Source organism: Argopecten irradians, chromosome 3, assembly GCF_041381155.1.
Source record: "Argopecten irradians isolate NY chromosome 3, Ai_NY, whole genome shotgun sequence".
In the NCBI taxonomy this organism is placed as follows: domain Eukaryota; kingdom Metazoa; phylum Mollusca; class Bivalvia; order Pectinida; family Pectinidae; genus Argopecten; species Argopecten irradians.
In genome coordinates, this window is record NC_091136.1 from 40,598,447 (window position 1) to 40,614,362 (window position 15,916).

The 15,916-nt window shown below is 31.5% G+C and overlaps 2 protein-coding genes across 2 annotated transcripts in view; one reads left to right on the forward strand and one right to left on the reverse strand.

Moving 5' to 3' along the window:
• Positions 1-2,481: 2,481 nt before the first annotated feature.
• Positions 2,482-11,359, reverse strand: LOC138318599 (lysosomal enzyme trafficking factor-like). Its single transcript, XM_069261103.1, has 2 exons — positions 11,227-11,359; positions 2,482-8,439 (listed from the first exon to the last, which is right to left on the reverse strand). The coding sequence occupies exon 2, from the start codon at positions 8,374-8,376 to the stop codon at positions 7,912-7,914; it is 465 nt and encodes a 154-aa protein (XP_069117204.1). The 5' UTR covers positions 8,377-8,439; positions 11,227-11,359; the 3' UTR covers positions 2,482-7,911.
• A 2,542-nt stretch (positions 11,360-13,901) lies between these two features.
• The window catches only part of LOC138318595 (inositol-tetrakisphosphate 1-kinase-like), a 35,328-nt gene continuing 33,313 nt past the window's right edge, over positions 13,902-15,916 (forward strand). Inside the window, exon 1 of the mRNA XM_069261098.1 lies at positions 13,902-14,085. Within this exon, the coding sequence (XP_069117199.1) occupies positions 14,009-14,085 (77 nt within the window). The 5' untranslated portion in view covers positions 13,902-14,008. The remainder of the gene's footprint in view (positions 14,086-15,916) is intronic.

Below are 15,916 nucleotides of genomic sequence, written 5' to 3' on the forward strand. Positions count from 1 at the left end.
TGTTTACGAACAATACAACACATAATATTAACTTGTATGAATCATCGCATCAAAATGCGTTGTACTATCACTAAAAGTACTTAAAGATGAAATGTAGCTTAGAAACCAAACTATTATCAATATCTATGGTAAATGGGAATACATCTATTGAACACATGTTTATATTTCCTGATATCAAAGAATTTGCTTTATACAATGGTGTTTATTGATATGGTAGGTTAACTATTTAATGTTGTTGTGGGTTTTTTTTTTAACTTTTAAATGCCAATTTGAATTATTTCACAATTCTATGCAACTTATTACAAATGATTAAATAATAAATAGACAAGATTAGTTTATATGACTGTGAGGAAACGGTAGATATGGTAAGATTATTTTACTGATATTTTATAATCAAGCCATAGAACAGAACAAGGTTGATAATCCTAAATACTTGACAGATATAAACACAACTATCTTGTGTTAATTTATTACCATCCGTGAATGTCTAACTACATTTGATGAATCGATATTAAACTAATACATGTATAGAGATCATTTCTAAGACATTAATTGGGGAATACTATAAAACTTCCCACGAAAAGATTGTCATGTTCAGAACATTGGACTTTAGTCATTTTTGGCCGCCCATATCAAAATTACGTATGAAGCGTTTTCTAAGGTTAATAGATTAATCTTCAGCATACAATATGACCAATGAGTTTCGTAAAGGCATCATAAAAATAGAATAGTTAAAGCCTACTTGTTTTTTTTCCATTAATGTAGTTGTGGAAGAAATAGAGGTCGTTAAGTATCGACTTCAACATTAGCACTAACCGTAATAATTATGACAACGTTGTTATCTGGTAACTTTTAACATCATGATCAGTAAAGGTATGAAAGTTACATCCGATGTCACAGTTGATAAATCCTACTTTTTCTTGCTACTGATATATTTAACATTAAAAGTGTTTTAAAAACAACACCGCCTTATCTTTTGTTTTTCTCCGTTATTTATGAACTGTTAATATGCCTTTACCGCCATTGTATAATCCTAAAAGGCGACTTTTGGGATCTTATCACTTCTTCCTAATATCTCCCTTGACACCGTGTCACTTTTAGCTTAGACCAAGTCCCCTGGCCGAGACAAGCCGTAGTCTATAAAACTGGTAGTTTCTTCTCCAGCTTTGCGTTCAGCATAAAGGGAGTGGGACGACTGGTTGTCAGTATAATGTATATGTGCTTGTTACGTGTCTCTGGTGGTCATTGAGGTAGCAGTATAAAAAGGGCATCTGTTCCACTATTGCATAGAGACACGACAAGAACATATTGCAGTTTCCTAAACAGATAAACAAGCTCGTATGGAACACATAGCATACGCGGGAAGTCGTCCTTGAATGACCTTGACTGGAAATACAACGTTTATCTAATTACCCAACAAATTAACTGACCCTTTTATGGTAGTAAACATTTGTAAATTAATTATGTACCGCCCTATTACCCCGGTCATTTTAAGATGCAATCCTCCCACTCCATTTGAAATCCACATGGGGCCAACTTCATGAAAATGGATGTTGGCATACATTTTTTGTATTTGGCGGATGGACTGGTGAGTATATATGACTGTCATATGAATTTTTTTTCCAGAAAATACGAGATTTGAAAAATTATTTAAAAAATCGGGATTTTTACTATAGTAAATATCCCGATTTTTTAATAATATTTCAAATCTCGTATTTTTTGAAAATAAATCACATGACAGTCATATATACTCATCAGTCCATCCACCAAATACAAAAAAATGTATGACAACATCCATTTTCATGGAGTTGGCCCCCTGTTATGACATCTACGCAGGATCAGAAACTACCAATAAACTCAATCTTCCACAACCTAGCTTCCACTTTGGGACGAATGGTCAACTCGAGCCCCGTACTAAGTAAGTGGGGTTGTGTCAAGGGAAATGTTGGGAGAGGGTCAGTTTGGAAGAATTGAGGAAAAAACCAAGATCCCATATTTTGTTGTCTTATATCATCATGTAATGGGGAAAGCATAGCATTCCTTCAGAGCAAAGTCTATATTTGGAGTATGCTTCATATATTTGGTACATTATGTCATTTTCATAAAAAAAACATCGCAAAAGCTCTTTAATCCTTTAATTTTTAATGAAAATTGATGAAAATAATAACTTGGAGATATACATTATATATCATTATCTATATAATTATCTTACCATTATCTATATAATTATCTTATCATTATAATATCTATATAATTATCTTATTATTATCATGAAATACCGTTTATTGTACCAATTGTATTTCAGTAAAAATAGCTTTTAAAGTCATTATAGTGATTTTGTGAATTTATAGTTATGCTATCCTGATCATTTTTGTGCTAAAAATTGATTGCGCTCTTCATCATTCTAAACAAACTAAATAAAAGATGACAAATTACTTGTCGTACATGTATATCATTACACAAATAAATAAATCAATAACATTTTCAATTTTAAGTCTTCAATTTATTCCCAACTTTGACATCTTATACACTATGTGTACCAGTAGAACATTCAAATCATGACTGCTGAAAACATAATCTAATAGTATATTTATAGTAACACCTTTATTTATCCATTCACACAAGATAATCTGTAAGTTAGTAAGACTCCTTTAAAATTTGTTATCATGATTTAAGATGCATTTTTCATTTGCAAAGAATGTAAAATTGACATATATATATACATATATGAGGCAGGCATTTTACTTCACCAACAAATGGCTTTTAGCAATAATCATAAGTGAAAAGTCGGGTTTTTTTTAGTAAAAATTGACAAAAGGACAATGCAACACAATCTTCCATAGGACATTTCAACATACATGGAATTCGTTGAATAAATCATAAGTACGTACCTGGTATACATATACATTGTATTGAGAAATTATCCATTCCTCAAATCACCCATCATACAAGTCACCTTATAGAGTATAGCTAGATAAAATGCGTAGAATGGGAAATAACTCTGACAGGAAAAACAGTTTACACTTTTTGTTAAAAATGCTCCACCGCCGACAGAGCATAAATGATACCCATCATTTGAGCAATAATTGGTATTTAATCGTGTACATATATGTCTAATTAACACAAAAATTAATTTAAAATAATTTATGTCCCTTTTGGTGCATGCTCAATCAGTACTGCATTCCATATAGGAAATAGTGCCACAGATTTTTTTGGGGATGCAATTAATTATTTTTAATATTTTTATCTTAAAGTAAAATTAGAAGCTCAAATTTTTCAATGGTGGTAATGGTGTAAAGTAAGTAATTTTTGCAACTGAAGAAAAATACTAAATCGTCTGATATTGTTTTTGATAAGAGAAAATTACCATTTTAGGGAAAGGACATGCCTTAACAATCCTTAGATTTTATCATTCAAAACTGTAGTAAATTAACAGGCTTGTAACGACCTTAGAATTTGAATATAACAATTCAAATATATCACACTGCACTAACGTTACTACATAATTATGGTATAATTAATGATGATGTTTTATAACCTTTTTACGTATCGGTAACAATATTTTCATATCACATACCAGAATATTATAATTACTGTACCTTCATGTATAGTTTATAATGGATGTTTTAGTGAATATAAACTGAGCATAGTAACAAATGCAAAACATGTAAAACATAGCCAATATATAGCAGGAATGTAAATTTAATGATAAAATATATCTAATAAAATTTAACAAAATATTTTTTAAACCTTTGATCTTCATCAATGTCATAGTGATCGAACTGTAGTAGCTGTGTATTTTACATCTGTGTTAGAAGGTTTAAGCATAACCGCTATGAATGTGGCTTTCAAGCTGACTTGGAAAAAAGAAACATACAAATAATTAATTTCCTTTCATTCTAACAGCATTGATATCAATGGCACTCAATTTTGTTGGAAATAATGTTTGCTTAAAGAAATTAAATCAAAGTGTAGAGGTTTCCTTACACACAGACTCCAAAAGATGGAGCCGACTTGTGAACTGAAGCATATGCTTTAAAGGCCCACTACCTTTCTGAAACGGCTTTTAATTTTTAAAATGGGAATGTAAAACAAGATCGATATTTTTGTAGAGACTTAAAAATTAATAACTTACCGTTGATACTACATTTATCATCAGCTTCTGAACGATTTGATTAAAATAAATAAAATGTTTATTTTCATAACGCGGGTCGTAGGAGGTTTCCCGCCTTCGTCCTAAATACTGCGCGGTAGTTGACTATCACTGCGCCAGACGGCAAAACAGCGAATTGACTCTCCACTGTTTTCATATATTTCGCAGGAAATTTTGCATATGTTTGGTGTCGTATCCTTATTTTAGGTCATCGGTATATATTTTCTGATGTTATTAATGTTTTTAAGAAACCTTTATATTTTGCTCCGGAAAGGTAATGGGCCTTTAAATATGTGTAAATAATTGTTAATAAATGCTAATAAACACTTTTTAATTTTGACCGAGACACATTGTATACATGCTTCTCCTTTAGAACACAAACAAATATTTCTATCCATAATCCACATCCATTATCCATAATTAGTTAAAACATTTTTCATTTACATATTATAAAGACAATAACATAAAGAGACAAAGAGTTGTTTCCCTTTTATAAAGACTTTTTCCATAAACTCAGTCATGACAGCTTTATATAGTTGCAGGCATATCTGGTACTTATCTTTTTGCATCATCAACACGTGACAAATACACACCCATAACAGACATTCAATTTAAAACATCAATCAATACAGCACATAACATTCAATCAATCAACATTTTGAGTATCAACAACCAGGTACCACAGTCTATTTGATATAATTTCTGTTTTTCTTACAACAGATATCTGCTGTTGTGAGCAAACACTGACATTGCCATTGATACCTCCAAACAAAGGCAAATCAACTTTTCTCAAAATAAAAGATGTTAAAGTGGACAATGGGGTGTTTTTATGAACAATAGAATAAATAAAATCTCATCGTGTAACTCTGTGTCATTGTTTGAACTTAAAAATCTCAGTAAATATTAGAATATTCACCAACACAGCTAATATAAACATATTAAATAGAGCACATAAAATCATCACATCAAACTCATATGTACTTATTTCATTTATGTTCCATTTTACATCTATTTTACATCTCTTAACCATAATCTAATCCAGATGTTTTTAACATAGAAATTTTGACATTAAGCATATAATCCTTTAATATTCAGTGAATTCTAAAATGTAATATTTAATATTACACTTAATTTCATTCGCAAATCTTCATTTTTATGTATTCTTAATGATCATTCATTAATCTGGTATTGACAAGTTAATTATTGCAGAAAATCTCCAAGATAAGCATTTCCAAGAAGATACTCTTCCCTGAACAATCAATAGTCATACATTCATGATATCAAAAACATACATTCTTTTCTATTTATCAAACAAAAATTAAAACTGTCAAAACTTGACTCACAATTTACACAACCATGTTGAATGCATTGAATAAATATTTTAGGTATGATAATAAATTTAAATTTTCAAATAATGGCTTATCTCAATTTGTTCACTCATTCATCATCTAGATTACATTACAAGTTATCTTGAGTAGGTATGCTAAGCGAGATCAACCATGACTATGAGTATTCCACCATATATTATTCCACAAAAAATATTAGCGAGCATATATGCCTGGTGTATTAAAAACACCCTTTCTATTAAAAAATAATTTATATCACTTTTAAAAGAGCTAAAATTATACATATGAATTTGTAATTCTGAAATCAAGATAATTAAGGAATTCTTAATAATCCATTGAAAACATTATTTACTTAAACCAACACCATTGCATATAAATAGTATACCAAAGAGGGGCGTGTCAATAGCTCTCACAATGTTAATTTCATTTCTTGTGTGAGCTTATCTAGGTGTCATTTTTATTTCAATCCATTCTTTAAATATATGTTTATACATGTAACTATCCAATTAACAAATATCATTTACAAACACACCATGTACATTTGAATTTTTCAAACAAATATTTTCCCACAATCAACAGTAGTAACGTACCATATTGGATTTCCAGCATGAAACAATGAAGATGATGTTATGGTATTAAGATATAATGAATCAATAGTATCATTAATAAATATATTAACAATTTATATACATCTTGAATTACAAAAAGAATCAAGAAAATTTTTCAGCGAAATATGGATCATGAAAAGTTCATCCATCCTTGATACTCCAGTGGTAATTACTATCATTGACGTTATATCCACCCCTGGACTATCTAATTCATGTATCAAAACATCATACATTTAGCAATATATTGTTAGTCTGCTGATTATATAATCACTGTGATATCAAGTTGTTGATACTTAAGGACTAACTTAAATTGGTTTAATTTATCTTTTGAGTTTAAACTCTCTAATTCTCAGCAAAAATATATCGTTATTATGAGCTCGAGGTTATTCAGATATGTATATGCACAGTATCTGATCTATCAAATCTTTCAGCTGACAGTTTACGTTTATTTAATTCTTTCATACACACTTACATATTTACATATATATCATCTTTTGATTTTGTTTGACAGCTGCGCAAGTCATGAGGTTTAATGATGCCATTCTTACGGAATTCTAGTGAGGTGTCTCACTTAAAGTAAACATTTAAGAGTAGAAACAAAAATCACCTTATCTTCCATCTCTTTTACTACAGTTATTCTGGTAATTTTCCCATGACTGATTTTTTGTGATTTCTTCAGGATATTTTGTTGTGGTCCCCAAAATTAGAAAATCAAGTAACCTGTGACTACTGTAAAACATGGTTATAACAAAGAAGCTATACTGTGAATTCATGGTCATACACACACTATTTTCATTCCTCATCAAGGTTCATATATGAAGTTGTTTGTAATGTGTATCAAGAAATAAATATTCATAACAAAGTTATTTTATTTCTATCTTGATATTACCTAGTTATAATCATATGTTGCTGTATATGTTATGTGAAGTCATAGCAATATGGCAAAATTCAAATTATTTCATTTTAACATTTTAAGTCAATATTTAGAATGTACACGGTACCAGTTTTAAACATTTTGTAAATCTAGTCTTTTCCTTAAAACAGATTTGTACTCCTGATTATTGAGTGCTATCAGAGTCATGGTTATATCATGACTTTCAATGAAACAAAGGAACGTTTTCACCACAGTACATGTCTTGTAATGACGTAATATTTAAAACAAGTATAAAGGGTAGATAACTCTATGTTAATTCAAAGAGCATTTAATGCATTAAATTGGTACATTCATCTAATGCATTGGTACCTACATTCATATACATGACGTCACAGGTGAGATCATATTAACTATAACATATTTTTCAAAGTTTGGCTTCAACTATATAGAGGTAAAATTGGCAAAGAAACAAAAATCATCATTTCTTATTTCAACAGCTATATCTCATAAATTCTGAGGCAAATTCAATATGTGCTCTCTTTTCAGAGAAATCTTCCCAGAAGATTTTCAAGCTCTTAGATGGAAGATATAGAGCTTCCAGAAGCAGAAGAGCTACAAAATAAGTGACTGAAAAGTTTTATTCTAGTATCATACAATAAAAGTGGTACGGTGATGGTTACACTACAAATTAACATCAAACTTAGTCATATATACTGGTACATGTTTAAAAATATCAGTTGCACAATTTACATTGCTTTTTTCTTAACTTTTTATTAGCTTTCCATTTGTTTTTTGAAAAATTAGCATGACTTACAAATTGTGAAGTAGCACTTGATATACAAATGTAAATTGATAAGAGATTTCTATGGACATAATATGAAGAATTGATATCACAGTGAAAATGATGCCACCATCAAGGATTGACCTGGGTCATGTGTTGAAGACAGCATGTCCATTTGTTTGCAGAGTAGAACCCATACTGTACGGTTTTTCCACAGAACCTCGGACAAAGTGCTGGTATTTTAAATAAATCCGACAAGGCCACTGAAAAGCCAAGCTCATTTTAGGTTCAGGCTTTGTACAGGCCAAAATCATAAAGAATATCTGTAAATAAGGCAGCAAAAATAACACAAACCACACAGCTACTGGAATATCTATGATGTGGTGCCATGCTGGTCCAGTATTTGTTATCTCCCCTCTCTCAATATCTTTTGATTTGACTTTTTTAACTTCATTATGGTTGATTTCGATAGATTTGTGGAAATTAATGGTATGTTCCAAGGCAAAATTGTTGTAGTGCTCACTTATTTCAAACATGTAATAAAGAACAGAAAACGAGCCTCCAAGGAAGAAAACCACCATCAACCATGCGATTCTCTGTCTAAACTTCATCATCAGTGGATTCTCAACACACCAGCACAGAGGTTAACATCAACCCATTAGGCAATGTCTATGGATCTGTAAAATATGAAAAGAGATTTTTATTTTGTCTTAGAGACAGTTTACAAACTAACTTCTTCATTTGCTTGTCAATGCAGCTTTTTAATAATATTAAGGGCAAAATAGAAGCACATATCACTTGCCTATTATCTGTAACAAGTGAAAACAGCTCCAGTACTTGTATAAAAAATATGATATGTTTGTAACTATTTATACATTAAATATCAAAGAAACACAATTTAACAAATCATAACAATTTATTGACTTGTGCCCTATCGGGATATGGATGTGACGCATTGGTAGAAGGCGCAGATATGTTTGGCTAGGCGATTGGGTGCCGTAGATCGTGAGTTCGAGGCCCGAATAGGGCACGAGTCAATAAATTGTCATGCTTTGTTAAATTGTGTTTCTTTGATATTTTTTATTTATAGATTACATACACATTTTACAATAACAATATTCATAAAGTGGTATAGGTCTAAAGACCTATAAAAAGAAATAGTAAAAAAATGTTAAATTTTGAGCTACTTGTAGACCTTGAAAACTCTTCATTTGAACAAACATCCTGGTAGCCCTTTATAATCCTATATAGTTCGCACACTTAATTAAACCAAACATCAGGTCTTTTCAATACTTTGACACCTTTGAATATTTACAGAAGCCAGGTCAAGGCCAATCATTGAACAAACTTAATTATACCCTCCCTAGGTTGCTGCAACATGTAATACATGTAAGGTACCATAGTTTTTAGAGGTTACAAATGGTAATTACATGGCTACACTATAGGCTACAAATGGTTAAGTCTACATAAGGGGCTAGAAAGGCAACAGAAAGGGGTGAATGCAATAGTTTGGGATATCTTGTTCAAATTACGGTAACAGAGGCAAAATCTTTGCAAGATTAGAATAATTTATCAAGCATGTATAAATTTTCCGCTGAACAGTTTCCTGAAATATGATATATTACCAACCTATTTTCTTTTATGATTAAAGATGCTCCACTGCCGACAGAGCATAAATGATATTCATCATTTTAACAATAATTGGTGTTTAATCGTGTATATATATGCCTAATTAACACACAAAAAAAAAAAAATTTAAAAAAAAAATTGTTTCGCCTTTGATGCATGCGCAATCAGTTCTTCATTTCATATAGAATATATAGTGCCATGGAATTTTTTCGGGATGCAATTAATTATTTTTCATATTTTTAACTTGAAGTAAAATTAGAAGCTCAAACTTTTCAATGGTGGATAATGGTGTAAAGTATTAAGTGACTTTTGTAACTGATGAAAAATACTAAATTGTCTCTCCTGCTCCTGTTTTTGATAATGAAAAAATACCATTTGTCAGCGGTGGAGCATCTTTAAAATATAACTTTTTATCCTGTAACTAGTATTAGTGTTGTCAGAATATATACTGGCTGGTGACCTATTTGGGTGATTTACCCATTATAGTGATTTTGGATGGTGTGATATACAAAATGCGATTTTTATATTTGTTTGTGTGTAGAAAGATAACATACCAAAATTATTGACAACATTTTCAGGTTTTAGAAGAAAATTTGAATATTTAGATTTAAAAATGGCAAATTTCACCTCACATGAATGACATTAGTCAGGGGGGGAGCATGATATCGGCTTTATTCTAAGAAAAATAGTACCGATTCGCATATCGTCTGCTTCCTATGATGTCAGACAATAGGGTTCAAAAACGAACATTGGAAGGGAGATAATTCAATCTTAATAACTTGACATAAAAGAACACTGGTAGGGTTCACCTAAGCGCTTTTGACCAGACGACAAAATACATTAAGGTAGACCACTATGTTGATTTTGTTTGTTATTTCAATGTTTCCAGAATCAATAACCACTGAAAATCATTTAAATATCTTTATTATCTATTCAAAATGCCAAGCATTCATGAAGACATGTTAAAATTATTCGTTATTTTGCCGGAGATAGATCGAGAAATGGCGGGCAACATTACCCCGGGCCCCGTAATGTCATAATCTACCATAATCTTACAATATAACTGGTGGCAAACAAGACATATTTTCTCTCTTTTGCATGAACGTTTTCCCTTTTTTCTTTTTTTTTTTAATATTTAGATAGATTTGTGAATATATTGATATTGAATTTTATTTATTTCATTACATAAATTTGTGAATATATTGATATTGAATTTTATTTATTTCATTACTCCTAGGAAACTTTTTTTAACATTTTTTTTAAACAAATCAGATAATGGTTCAGTTACTTGACATGATTACCTGTATTCAGCATCGACAGTGTTTTAGAATTCAGCTTAAATTCAGCATGTACAACAGTAGAAGATGTAGATGGACGACACACATATTAACAAAATTGTTAGCATTTTATTTTTTATTTAATATACAGTAGATTCTATTTTGGTTTAATTAATTATGCCTAGTGAATTATAGTAAATAAGTTTATAAAGTTATACATGTACATGTATATTGTTACTGAATAAAAAGTATACATATTACTGCATAGTCTGTCAGTGTCTTAAATCTTATCTATCGCCACAACACAACTTATAACGAATTAATCAAATATAACCATGTTCTCAAGCATCTACATGTCCTTGTGGTACAGTACATGACTATGACAATGACAATCAGTTATCCAAAATTTAAGTTAGTCAAATGTAAACAGCTAACAGGCTTACTGTAACACTAACAAGGAACTGCTGTCATGCATGCTTGCACTCGCACACACAGTGACTCTTAGCATGCCATGCCAAGTTTTCTAAATTACATATCACAGCGTATCCAATACTTTACCTATGGCGTCGTAAATTATTTACAACACCTAGGGAATCCAGTCAATATTATCACGGCAAATTTTCTTACGAGGCCGACGTCTCCATGTCATGTGGCGAGTATTTTGGCAAAGCTAAACACCGGAACGAAAACGGATACGGCTAATGTACTATTCCGGATTTTTCAAATCCAGCGAACGTTTTTAATAATACCTCTAAATCTAATGAAAATAAACAATTAGATATTCAGTTCAGTTTGACGACAGCAGACATTAGTTGTGTGTTCTATTTTTGAAAGGTTAATAATGAGCCAGACCAACAGGGATACGACTGAAGCGGGGCCGTCATTTCATGAGCTGTCGTACTTTTTAACGAAATTTTAAGACATATTTTCTAAATTTTCCGTCCTTAAAGCAAGTATTAACGTTGTAAAATTTAATAAACTTTACATTGGTGTTTCGTTTGACTTGATAAGACAAGTATTTGTTGAGAAAAACGGTTTTTATTCCCGGTTCATAGGCGTCTCGTGTGGTGTTTAGTAGTGTAAAGAGACAGTCACGAATCCTTCTCACTTATAAATCCTTGGCCAGACCCACAGGGACCTGGCACGACTTTTTTTTAAACTAACAGTATATATGTATATATATTATAGTATCAAGGGTATGAACTCAGCGGTCGAGAAAAACGGACCTATTTTTTTTCAAACCGTGATTACTTTAATAAATGGGTTCTATGCAACATTGACGGATAACTTACCTTAAAGAGAAATAATTTATCTTTCCATTGAGTGCTTGATGAACAAAATTGGCCAAGTATTGACGAAGTTATGGCTTGATGAATCGGGAAATTTACGAAAAATATGCTAGGTAGACATTTCCCTGTCCGGTCGAAATGTCGTCTCGGCTCTAATGGGTACCTCAAAAACCAAGCCAAAATCACAAAATCTACGCTTGTGGCGCTAAACACTACCCATAACTGTGTTCATCCACAATCTCCTTTGGAGGTGTCATGACCCGTACTCTGTAGAAACTCCATTACCGTTAACTTTATGAATAGACGTTTATGTTCATCTCCCGAGACCGTTTCGTTGGAAAAGTATTTAAGTATGGCAAGCCAATTTAACATTTACTGAAGGAGCAAGGTCTATCCCGTATTTTATCGAATTATATAAGATATCTTATATATATAAGATATCTCATAAGATATCTCATATAGTATATAAAATATCTCAAATATTATATAAGATATCTCATATATTATATAAGATATCTCACAAAGAAATTAAATAAGATATCTTATATATGTATATTAGATATATCATATAGTTTATAAGATATCTTATTTAATTTTCTATGTGAGGTATCTTATATCATATACAAGATATCTAAATTAATATATAGGATAACTTATATAATTGAAATTTCGTTGCTATATCAGATACTTAATGAGATTTCGTAGCATTTAAAACCAGAAATTTCTCCCTCGAGCATCATTCAGAGCACTTCGGAGCACAACTTAGAATCGTTCGCAATGACAGAAATAGACTGGATTGCCTGTCGTAGTTTTTCTACTCTCCGCTAGGTTTCGCTCCGAAAATACAATCTCATTGGCCGGCTATAAAAAGTCCACAGTTGTATATGTTTGAATGGTAACGGCGAAATCCATATATAGATGTACAACGTCCCGAGAAGAGAGACTTTTTTTATAGTCGGCCAATGAGATTGAAGCAGAAGCCTCGCTCATGCATATTATATCGGCCACAAAGACAGTATGAATTTTAATTAGATGATTTTAAATATGTTTGTCATAATGGGGCTTATATATCGTCTTAATGATGGCACTTTGTATAGATGTGTAGGATGATTTTGAAAGGAAAATTATCGCTCTTTCAAACGGTAGTTACCGTTTTTATAACGATGTGCAAGAAATGTGTTTTTATAGCCACTAAAGGTAGGCAGGTTAGAAATGTTGAGTCTGTGAGTTTCCACCCTTCTCGTATATACGGGTGTAGTACCATGTAGAGTATGATTTTTATCGTTTTTTTCATCTAGACCTCTAAAACGTCTAAAAAATGTCTTAGGGCACTCTGATGGGTCTATGATGATGTAATCTTTAACTAATTCTCAGATCCCTGTGCATGCATGCTGTCAAATTATCTTTTTAGTCTGCAAATGCCCGTGGCCAGACCATGAATCCAAGTTGTGGTCTACAATATCATTTCTCATTCAAATAGTGTTATTATTAATGTAAAGTGATTTCTGTGGGTATGTTTCCATCATGACATGAATAAGACATAAAAACTAGACATTTACAGTGCATAAATTCTTTGTTGTAACTAATTACACACATGTATGAATATAAGGCATCATGTACAGTACATGTTTGTCCTTTTCAATGATTTATGATTACTGATGATAAAATAGCATGTCAAAGTTTTTACTCAGTTATGACACATATAAATTTAAGCATATTGCTAGACCATTACGTCAAAAGCATCGAGTATTGACGAAACTTCGGACCCTATTTTATTGATTTCTCAACTTGTTTCTGGCATTATGGTCAAAACACCATGTCCGGATAAATTGTCCTGAAATAATTGAATAGAGGTAGTTTAGTCCTGACGCATTGAACTGTCGGAGTCTTCGCTACGTTTAATTGGGTTGTAGCTTAGCATGAGAATCGAGTTCAAGCGTCAGTTCGATGGAGTTACTAGTCACATTGAGTTCCGGGTGTGGGCCAGTTTATACCTGTAAGAGCTGGAAAGGTGGACCAATGTCTGTGTATCGGTGAAGTCTCCAACCACCATGAAACGTGTCGGGTACTGGATTAGCGAAAAGAAGGCAAAGAGCCTGAATTTGGAGGATCAAAAGGAAGTGTTCAGGTATACCGTCTGCCATATTTAATGTGCATTCCTATATTTTGTTTGCGTCTGTAGAACTTAGCGCTCCAGTATAAACATTTCTTGTTAAAAACTAGGTCAAGTTCGATGTTTGTTTACATTTGTTTTAAGTGTCCGTAGCCGAGCACATGCAAGACCACTTATTGTCAATGACATGAATATTATCAGAAGCAAGTTAAAATAAGAATAACGGATATAAACTCAATTACCTTTAATAGTAATTAATAGTTAATGATAATGTAATGAACTAATTGATATGGCAGGTAAATAAAGCTTTAGAATGTTAATGTTCAAATATTTCACTTCAATGCCAAATGACATCACTTAAATAAGCATGAAAATCGGTGTACATGTTATCACAAGAGTTAGACATATTCTGTTAGCCTTAGTGCATTAAATGTATAGAGATTTTTTATAGTACATATATACTGTAGGTTATTTGATATCTTTATGCTGTTGACAGAATGTAATATCAAGTGCACAATAAGTGTATGTATATATATTCATACACAATATAAAAAAAAAAACAATAAATAATTGTAAAATAATAATTACAGAAAGTGATGTAATTGATCAAAATTATGTACACACAAATGACAATATTTCTTGATTTTGATTATATTTAGAATTAATGAAAAATTGATAATGAGTTTGAGGTACATTATATGAAAATGAAGCAAAGAAAACATTTAACAGAATTAAAAGGTCAAGTATGGCTATAGATATTTGACTTTGTAAGCTGACAACTGAACATTAATATAATATTACTGTAGTTTTAAATGCATTTTTTTCAACTGAAATATACTTTATTTGGATAATTGTATAGCATTGTAGTAATTGTGTTATAAACATGTACATGTAATATAATTTTCTTTGGATATTGAATAAAAATGTATGCACACATTTATTGTAAATGAAGTATGATGATAAGCTAGAAAGAATCTGAATAATCGATGAATAAATTGATGAGCCGTCTGGATTTGAAGTAGTCATCATCTAGAAACATTTGATTAATTAAACTGAAATTTTTAAAAGAATAACGAAACAATTAAAGTGAACAGTCGGGCAAGGATGGCTAAAGTCGGTAAAAATGGTGTGAATGTATCCAGTATAATTTCTTATGAAATGGAAAAATAAAATCTCTCGTCAAAATCTGTCTGCGTACGAAGAAATTGATTTAAAGTTTGGGAATTCTAAAACGTCCTCCCGGCTCACTATGTCCGTAGTTACATTTCCACGCAGCCTCGCTTTCAATGCTTTCAACTTTTCTTTACTTTAATGGTCAGAATTGGGAAACTAAGCAGAACTTGACCGTCGTATTATTATGCGAGAACTTTTGGAAGGCCAATGAACGCATTTAGACTGGTTTTCTTTGCCCGACTATTCACTTTAAACAACTATATGATAGAAATGATGACCTTGATATGCATGAATATTCACACAAACCTTTAATGAGCTTTTAAGACCCAGAAGTGTTTATTTCCTGTTACAAACAATATACACAATGTATACCGATATACATGTACTACTGTGAGTGTTTATGGGTTAATGTAGTTGAATTAAAATTAAGATCAAATATGTACTTGTACAATTTAACCTTAACAACATATATCAATGCGTTTATTCTGTGTTAGTGGTTGTTGCCATGGATGTTGTTAGTAAAACACACTTACATTGTTAGGTGAGGGGTGAATGTGTATTCATACAGATCTGCCTAGTTAACTCAGACATTTAGCCATGCTGTTGTTGTTTACCTGAGGGATGAAGTCCTTCCATCTACCAGGCACACATGGTCATATGGAACTTATCTGTA